A 9,329-nucleotide genomic window follows, 5' to 3' on the forward strand; every position below is an offset into this window, starting at 1 on the left:
GAGGTAAGGTATACATATTTAGAACTGAATTCCAGATAATATATTTCATTTTACTTTATAAAGCAATATATTCAGTTTCAGAGTTCAGTATTAAATATGGCCACAATGAAAATTTTCAAAACTTTTTTGTTATCCTTGTTATACTTCAGTCTGTGATGAATTATGCTGTTAATATTTAGGTCAACGACATGAAATACATTGTACAAGCTAATAACAGCTTAGACCACAACAGAGTGAACCGCTGGTGAATTAAAAATATATGCATGACCTTAATTGTCAGTTGCAATTTGGAAAAAGTACTTTCAATTGATTTGTTTGATCGGTTCAGTTAGTTTTTATTATTGCTGTAATGTTTTTTATTTGAGTATGTGTGGGAAGACACTGAAGCAGAATGTATACCATTTATTGCTTTTAGTCTTTAATGAAGGAAATAACGCAAGCTAGAGGACGTTAAAGAATAAAAAGACTAAAATAAGTGCAGTAACACCAATGTTTCCCATACATTGACTTAATCTGGGCAGCCCACCCAAATAGATCGGTCCCATGCAAAAATATATTTTGCATTTAGTCGTTTATTTCCGTAAGCAGCGCCCTCTAGTGGGAATTGTGTGTTTCATTGTGTGCAGCCGGTACAAGGAGCGCACGCACAATTGCGCACATTTGCGCACGGACCAGGATTTACTGCCGTTTTTCATTAATGTCACTCGTCCGTTCGCTGAGTGGCACGTGCACCTAAGAGCTGGTGTCGCCGTGGATTCGGGACTAGGCGTTACTTGTGTGCCGTACCCTCTTTAATGAATTTACAGTGAATTACAAAAATAAAACGTTCAGTGCAAAAACCACCACCCAGCCACTCAAATACACACAATCAGGGGTGTAGCACAAAACTCTTTGCCCTATACATAAGCAGTCTCTGTGTACCCCCTTCCTCTCTTGATCCATGTCTCTCACCTGTCATTCCAGGCTTTTCGAGGGCCCTCCCCCCATTCGGGCCCTGGGTAGTCAGTCCAACTTTTACTCCAACTACGATGCCCCTGCACACAATTAAGTAGCTTATAAGTGGTATACTTGGTGTTTTCCAACAGATACTTGTATTAACTGAAAGTAAACAAAAAAACAAAAAACTTCTGGTATGCTGAATTAGTATGTACTTGACAGAAAAGGCAGACAATGTAATACTTTTGCTGGCTTTGAAAAGTACATTGCGAGTGCAATGGAAGTTTTCTTTCAGTTTTAAAATAATGAACTGCAAGCACACCTAAAGCTTTTAGGATTTTATGTTAAGAAGTAATTCATAAATGATATACTTAAAGTATAGCTTCAGAAAATATTTTAAGTATACTTAACATGTTCCAATTTAGGACACATAAGTATATATTATAAGTGTTTACTTTAAAAACATAAACATATTGTCGGACAAGCAAGGATTAATTAAAAATATGTTTATTTTCTGAATCCAGCAGTTCCAACAGTCAATGCTCTTGTTGAAATTTGCATTGCTTCAGTATATATCCAGCTGTATAAATGGATACAATGTAAAGTGCTATGTAAAAAGTTGTGTAAGTCGCTCTGGATAAGAGCGTCTGCTAAATGCCTGTAATGTAATGTAATGTAATGAAATGTTCAGCACTCTAAATACTGAACACTAGCGCTATTGCGTGCTAGAACCCCTCACTTAACCTACATATAAAATATACTTTATGTTATTGATTAATTATTGTTGAAAATGAAAATTATCAATTAAATCGCCAAAGTAATTGATAGGTCAGTCTAAAGCAAACTAGTGGAATCACCCAGCAAGCCAAAACAAGCTCTATATCAGGTTTTAAGATTAAATATTTGAATTCTATATGCAGCGTCTGCCGGTCACCTACAGGACTGGAGTTAAACCTGCAGATGCTGCAGCCCTCCAGGACTGGAGTTAAACCTGCAGATGCTGCAGCCCTCCAGGACTGGAGTTAAACCTGTAGACGCTGCGGGTTTATCTGAATATCTGATGACTGGAAACAAGGCAGTATGTCAGAAAGGGATACTAATGTGTTAAATTGTGCTATAATGCTAATATGTTAGAAGGGGAATTGAACTGATAAAGCCCTTTTAATTTCACTCATATCTCATATAGTATTATATAATTAGCCTTTTAGCACAAGCTAGAACTAATATTCCTTAAAAAAGTAAATAAATAGACATTTGCTCATCAATTACACGGATTCAATCAACAATTTAACTTTGACTCACAAGGAATTGCTAATGTTGAATGTTTTTTTTGCAAATTCATTTTGGCAAGTTAGTTTCAGAGATTCCCAAACTGAAGAAGCGTGCTTGTGAAGAAAAATAAATTCTTGGCAACTCTTGATTTTGTTAGTCAAGGTTAAGGACAAATGTTGATTGAATCCCAGCCAGCGTTTCAGAACTATGCTGATAATTAACAGTAAGCAGAATGGCTTATTGATGGTAATATGAGCACACAGTTAGACTGTATGTAGATTACTTTCAGAATAATCTCGTTCCTTGGTCAGGTCTTCTATGGATTTGGTTCTGGTGCTGAAGTCCTTGCTCTCGGTGCTCTGTGATACCCTCTGCTGCCGGCAGGGGGCGCACTTCCTCCAGGCCCGCAGGTACGCACTGCGGATCTTCGGCACCTTGAAGGCGTACACGACCGGATTGACGGCAGAGTTGGCGTGCGTGAGGAGGATCCCGATGTAGATGGCGACCAGAGGGACGTCGCCGCCGAAGATCGTCACGCAGTTCATGACGCTCAGCGGCAACCAGCCGATGGCGAAGAGGACCAGGACCAGCAGCAGGGACTTGGCCAGCTTCCGCTCTTTGGCGTAGTACGCGTGGGATTCGGCACCCGGGGCCTGGCTCCTCTGCAGTCGCTTGGAGATGGAGCGGAAGACGTGGACGTAGAGGGCACACATCACCAGCAGGGGGAGCAGCGTGCACCCGAAGAACTGGAAGTAGACCAGGTAAGTCATGGGGATGACGGACACGAACCTGCAGACGATGGTGGTGGAGTTCTCCACCACCATCTTGGCCAGGGTCTGGCGGTTGTACCAGCCGAACATGGGCGTGAAACTGAACGCGAAGGCGAGCAGCCAGCACGCTCCGACCACGGCCCAGCAGCGCCTCTGCGTGAAGCTGTGCTTGTATCTGCAAAAACACAGCGGAACCTGACTCCTCACGTTCTCTCGCTCCTGGCCTACGGAAAGTCAGCGGTGCCAAAAAGCCTTAAAAACACAGCGGAACCTGACTCCTCACGTTCTCTCGCTCCTGGCCTACGGAAAGTCAGCGGTGCCAAAAAGCCTTAAAAACACCTTACGTTGCATCACGGTTGTTCGTGACCTGTTGACAAGGCAACAACTTGCCAAGTCAACAGGGGCAGAAGACTGCACATCTTCAGATGAATAGAACCAATACATCAAATTTTAATGGGTCAAAAATGTACTTTTTGACATGTCATTTTTTTGTGTTGTGTTAAAACATAACATGTTGAGATGATTAAGATGTATGGAAAGCGTTGACCTGCCCATTTTTGCCATGTGAACAGATCAAAAATAATAGCCATCATGAGACGTATTTTTAAGGCAATTTGGCACTGCTGGCATTCCGTACTGGACTGGCCTGCTTGTCATGGATGCTCGATATTCATATGCACAAACAGCTTTGGAAAAGATTACCCTCATACTGAGCGGTACCAATAACCATTTTCATCAAGGAGATCATTACACTTAAAATTGAAAGGTTAATCCAATTGAGATTAAGATCTCCTTTCCAAGACAGAACTGGCCAAGAAGGGCAGCAGCACATATACACTATATGATCAAAAGTATCTGGACACCCTTTGGTCAGGGGCTGTATTTTATGGTTTGGGCTAGGCCAAAGTAGAGGCAAATTTTAATGCAATTACATTCTAGATGATTCAGTGTTTTCAACATTGTGGCAACAGTTTGGTGAAGGCCCTTTCCTGTTTCAGTATGACAAAGCCCCAAGGCACACAGCGAGGTCCATATGGTTTTGTCAAGAGCAGTGTGGAAGAACTTGACTGGCCTGCACAGAGCCCTACCCCAACACAATTGGGATCATTTGGAAAGCCAACTGGAAGCCACGCCTAATCGCCCAATCAGTGCCCAACCAAACCAATGCTCTTCTGGCTAAATGGAAGCAAATCCCTGCAGCAATGCTCCAACATCTAGTATAAAGCCTTCCCAGAGGAGTGGAGGTTGTTATCGCAGCAAGGGGTGGAACAACTCCATATTAATGCCCATAATTTTGGATGAGATGTTGGATGTTAGGTGGCCACATACATTTGGCTATGTAGTGTCTTTTCAGACACAATACATTAATACAGTAAAACTCAGATCCAGACAACAGTCATGCTAAAAATGCTATAGAACAAAAGTGCAAAAGAGAAATACAATCGAATTAATGATTTAAATCAGTGACAGTTATCAAATAGACTGATACCACGGTAAGAATTGCTAGGTACGAAGTTTAAGTTCCTTTTGCAGGCTATTCCAGGTATAGAGGGCATAGTCTGAACTTTAGGAACAAACACAACTAGTCATGATGGATGCTGACGTGTTGTGGTGTGGTGGTAAGAGAGCCGGGCTGACTGTAAACTCCAGGGTTGTGGGTTTCGATTTCCCGATTGCACTCTTGACTTAACCCACATTCAGGGCCGGCCCGTGGCATGAACGTTCTATGCGGTTGTTTAGGGCTACAACCGCTAGGGGGGGCTACACGACCATGAGGGCGCGCCACACAATCCCATTTTTATCTAATAACGCAGTTACGTTATTCATCCCATATCGCGGAACTAGCGGCATTAATTTTAAACGGAATGGCAACCGAACATTTCATAACAATGTAATATAAGAAGGATTTTACCAAGTGAACCGATAATACTGACATGGTAGATACCAGAGAGCAATTCGTTATCATTGTCATACGACGCGTGTTCGCCACAATCATTCATTTTTCAATATTTAAAGGAGCAGGTATTCATCAAAGCGATATGTTCCAGGGAATGTGGGGAACCTTAGTCAGTCAAAATAAACACTGTCTCCCAGGGATTCACTGTCAAATACTGAGCAAACTTAAAATGACATTCCAGTTAAATAGGCATAGTACATATTACACACCACTCTCTTTAATCAAATGTTAGAGAACAGCCCTGGGTGCTCGTTAATCTTTTGGAAGAGTAGGTTTTTTGGAATGTTTTGTTTTTTCTTCAAAATTCTAAGTCAGTGTTCTAGAACACCATTGCTTTCAATTACCAGTAGTGATTATGACATCAGCATCAGAATGTTCCATTAAGGAAATTCTAATCACAATCTAATCATCAGTGACCTCACACCACACAAGGGCCAAGGAACGGGGTGTGTGGCTGAAGTGGGGCTGGCTGGTGCCCGCGAGCCACGGGACTCACCTGAGGGGCATCTGCACGCGCAGGTGGCGATCCACCGCGATGACCAGCAGCATGAGGATGGAGGCCTGCACCAGCAGGATCTCCACGCAGCTGAGGAACAGGCAGCTGTCGAAGGAGGTCCTGACCCGGCCGTCCACCAGCACAGCCGCGGGGATCGCCACGGCGCCCACCAGGAAGTCCGCCGCCGCCAGCGATGCCATGAAGCAGAAGGTGGGCTTCCGCAGGGAGCCACTGGCCTGCACTGCCCAGATGGCCAGCAGGTTGCCCAGGCAACACATCACGGCGATCAGCAGCTCCAGCGCTGTGTACACCGCACCCGCCACACTGTCCATGGTGGGGGAAGAAGTTGCTTATTCTTCTGTAGCTGCGGAAGAAGTGCGTCTGTACATCAGCTGCTACTCAGAGCCAGTGTGGCTTTGAGGAAGCTCCACAGAACTGTGGGCTAGACGTCTTTGATCGCGATGCATTTGTACACTGTCTGAATTTCCGTTCATCTATTTTGAGTCATCAGAGAAATAATGTTGTGAGGTAGGGCTTAAGTATATGGCAGCCCATACCATACTCTTAAAAAAGAGGTTTATACAATCTGCCATAAACCCACTAAATCCCAGGTAGAGTACTGAATGGGCACCTTCACTTTACTTTCCAGAACTACCTTAGATCACAGTTTAAAATACATTCTGAAGGTATACATATTTAGAACTGAATTCCAGATAATATAATTTTATTTTACTTCACAGAAGTATTCAGTTTTGAATTCAGTTTACTTGACGTATGAATAACATACAACAAAAGTACTGACAGTATACTCAACCAAGTACATTTTTTCAAGTATTAAATATGGCCACAATGAAAATGTTCAAAAATGTTTTGTTATCCTTGGTTAAATCTTTTGAAAGTGTTTATACTTCAGTCTGTGATGAATTACGCTGTTAGTATTTAGGTCAATGACATGAAACACATGGTACAAGCTAAGAACCACAGGAAATGACAACAGGTTAGTCCTCAACAGAGTGAACCGCAGGCGAATTCAAAATATGTGTAAGACCTTAATCGTCAGTTGGAAAAGGCACTTTCACTTGTTTTGTTTGGTCAGTTCAGTTACAAGTAAAAATAAAAAACATGGTCTTATTATTGCTGTAATGTTTTTATTTGAGTATTTGTGGGAAGAATCTGTAGAAGTAAGCCTATGTATACCATTTAATTCTTCTAGTCTTTAAAGAGGGAAATAACACAAGCTAGAGGAAGTAAAAGCATCAACATACTAAAATAAGTGTAGTAACACCAATGTTTCCCATACATCGACTTTATCTGTGCAGCTCACCCAAATAGATCGGTCCCACGCAAAAGGGTATTTTGCATTTACTTGTTTATTTCTGTAAGCAACACCCTCTCGTGGGAATTGTGTGTTTCAGCAGCCGGTACACGGAGCGCACGCACAATTGTGCACATTTGCGCACGGACCTGGATTTACCGCCGTTTCTCATTAATTTCACTCGTCCTTTCCCTGAGTGGCACGTGCACCTGGTGTCGCCGTGGATTCGGGAGAGGCGTTACTAGTGGAGACCTGCCAACCTGCACGCATTTTGTGTACCAACCACGCAATTCTTGGTCAAAATACGCAGGTACGAAATGCCAGCTGAAACTACGCAACAAAAAAAATAAAAATAAATAAAATTTAAAAAAATAATATATATATATATATATATATATATATATATATATTGTAATTTAATTACGGAAAACAATCAGTTAATACAAAACAATACCGTACGTTTATTCGGTATCTAAACTACATCCATCTGATTGAACCAGATGCTACGACCGTGTGCTTGCGGTTCTGTAACCCCTCCCCGACCCACTCAACATCCACTGATACGCAGCGGTACTTTATTATCCACCGAGGCGTAACGCTGCATTTCTGGGGTAAAATGGGAAGTGGGGAGTAATAATCGAGCACAAAAATGTGACCGTAATGTTAACATATAAAACGTTAAAACATGTTCGGTAACTTTGCGAGATGATGCATATATATATATATATATATATATATATATTATATATATATATATATTAGGTATATCATAATGAGATACATTTGTGTAGTTATCCGTAGTCGTAGCACGCATGCGATTAGCCTCGTTACGAGACGTGTGAATAACTGATGGAGTAATTTAGCTGCAGTAACTCAAACGCTACGTAGACTCTCTGTTCAAACTTTGAATCGCGCACGCTCTGTTGGAGCAAAGTGACCATTGCAACGGCGTTTGACTATAGACTGCTAACGTAGCAAATAATTCCTATTATTGCAGCCAGTCACCCGACCAGCCTTGCAGTTAGAAAATAATCCTGACGTCAGATGACGAGAATACTAACAAGGAGAGAGAGAGAGAGAGAGAGAGAGCAGCAGACCTACTAAATAGAAGCGAGTCCATGCCCCCCAGAAGTTCCTCGCAAAATATCAGGAACAATGGCCGTGCCTCCGCCCCTCAAAACTTCCGCACCATGTATGTTGCACATTTTGCAATTATGATTTTGACATTAGCCACCAAGGAGCTTCAGGTAATAATTTAGCTAAACCTCTAGTTACAAAAGCCTACATTCCTAGATTATTTTTCAATTGAATACTATTTTTTTCATTAGGCCTATATAATGTGTGCCTATATAATCTGATTTAATTATTTAATTATTAAATAAAAATGGAAATCATGAACAGAAACTTGGTTTTATTCATAATTGACAGTGTTTTACATCGCAACATAAGCTTTTTTTTTTTTTGGTTTTTACATTACAACATAAGTTTCTGTAAATACTTGAAAATGAAAACATATGTTACAATATACAAAATAATTTCCATTTTTATTGAATAAGTGAATGCAATTCACTTATGGTTATCAGTTTGTATAAGCACACATATCATATAAAGAAATATTAATCATGAAATATTTGTTTTAAGCAGGTGTACTCAAACCTTTGACTTGAAAGTATTATCATAATATAGCCCAGTGCATTGCAAGTGATATTTTAGAATCAGAGTAAATTATACCATTTTGCCTGATCACTTTAACAGTCAAAACTAGAATTATGAAGAAAGCCTTGTGTGTGCGTGTGTGCGTGAAAAGCGAAGTGGTGCGAAGGCATGTGAACTAAGTGTTACACTGACTATTGTGGTACTCAAAATATTTTCCTAAGGTTGACAGGTCTGCTAGCGTGCCGTGCCCTCTTTAATGAATTACCAGTGAATGACAATAAAAGTTCAGTGCAAACACAACTCCCTCCCCCCACTCAAATACACACAATTAAGTAGCGTATAACATGTTATACTTAGTGTTTTCCAACAGATACTTGTATTAAGTAAAAGTAAACAAAATAAAAATAAATAAAAAACTTTGGTATGCTGAATTAGTATGTACTTGACAGAAAAGGTAGACAATGTAATACTTTTGCTGGCTTTGAAAAGTGCATTGAGATTAAAATGGAAGTTTTCTTTCAGTTTAAAAATAATGAACTACAAGCACACCTAAAGTTATGAGGATTTTATGTTCAGAAGTAATTCATAAATGATATACTTAAATTATAGCTTCAGAAAATATTTTAAGTATACTTAAAATGTTCCAATTTAGGACACATAAGTATATATTATAAGTGTTTACTTTAAAGACATAAACCTGTTGTCGGACAAGCAAGGGTTAATTAAAAATGTTTATTTTCTGAATCCAGCAGAACTGGAACCAGACCGGACGGGATCAGGACTGGACTGGACAGGGAGCAGGACAGGACTGGACAGGAATCAGGAGCTGGACTGGACTGGATCAGGGCTGGACTGGGAGGACGGCGAAGGGCAGGCTGGAAACAGCAAAGACGCAGACTGGACGCAGACAGCACGAAAGAAAAGACC

General features: G+C 40.9%; 1 protein-coding gene across 1 annotated transcript; it reads right to left on the reverse strand.

The window, feature by feature from the left end:
* Positions 1–1,632: 1,632 nt before the first annotated feature.
* Positions 1,633–5,924, reverse strand: LOC135238195 (adenosine receptor A3-like). The gene is made up of 2 exons (XM_064305916.1): positions 5,432–5,924; positions 1,633–3,153 (listed from the first exon to the last, which is right to left on the reverse strand). The coding sequence occupies exons 1-2, from the start codon at positions 5,761–5,763 to the stop codon at positions 2,472–2,474; spliced, it is 1,014 nt and encodes a 337-aa protein (XP_064161986.1). The 5' UTR covers positions 5,764–5,924; the 3' UTR covers positions 1,633–2,471.
* Positions 5,925–9,329: the final 3,405 nt, after the last annotated feature.

The sequence above is a fragment of the Anguilla rostrata genome, chromosome 13 (genome assembly GCF_018555375.3).
Source record: "Anguilla rostrata isolate EN2019 chromosome 13, ASM1855537v3, whole genome shotgun sequence".
Taxonomy (NCBI): domain Eukaryota; kingdom Metazoa; phylum Chordata; class Actinopteri; order Anguilliformes; family Anguillidae; genus Anguilla; species Anguilla rostrata.

Coding starts and splice junctions, on each gene's coding strand:
- LOC135238195 (XM_064305916.1), bottom strand. CDS start 5,763: ATGGACAGTGTGGCGGGTGCGGTGTACACAGCGCTGGAGCTGCTGATC. Junction 3,154..5,431: donor CGCGTGCAGATGCCCCTCAG/GTGAGTCCCGTG, acceptor GTGTTTTTGCAG/ATACAAGCACAGCTTCACGC.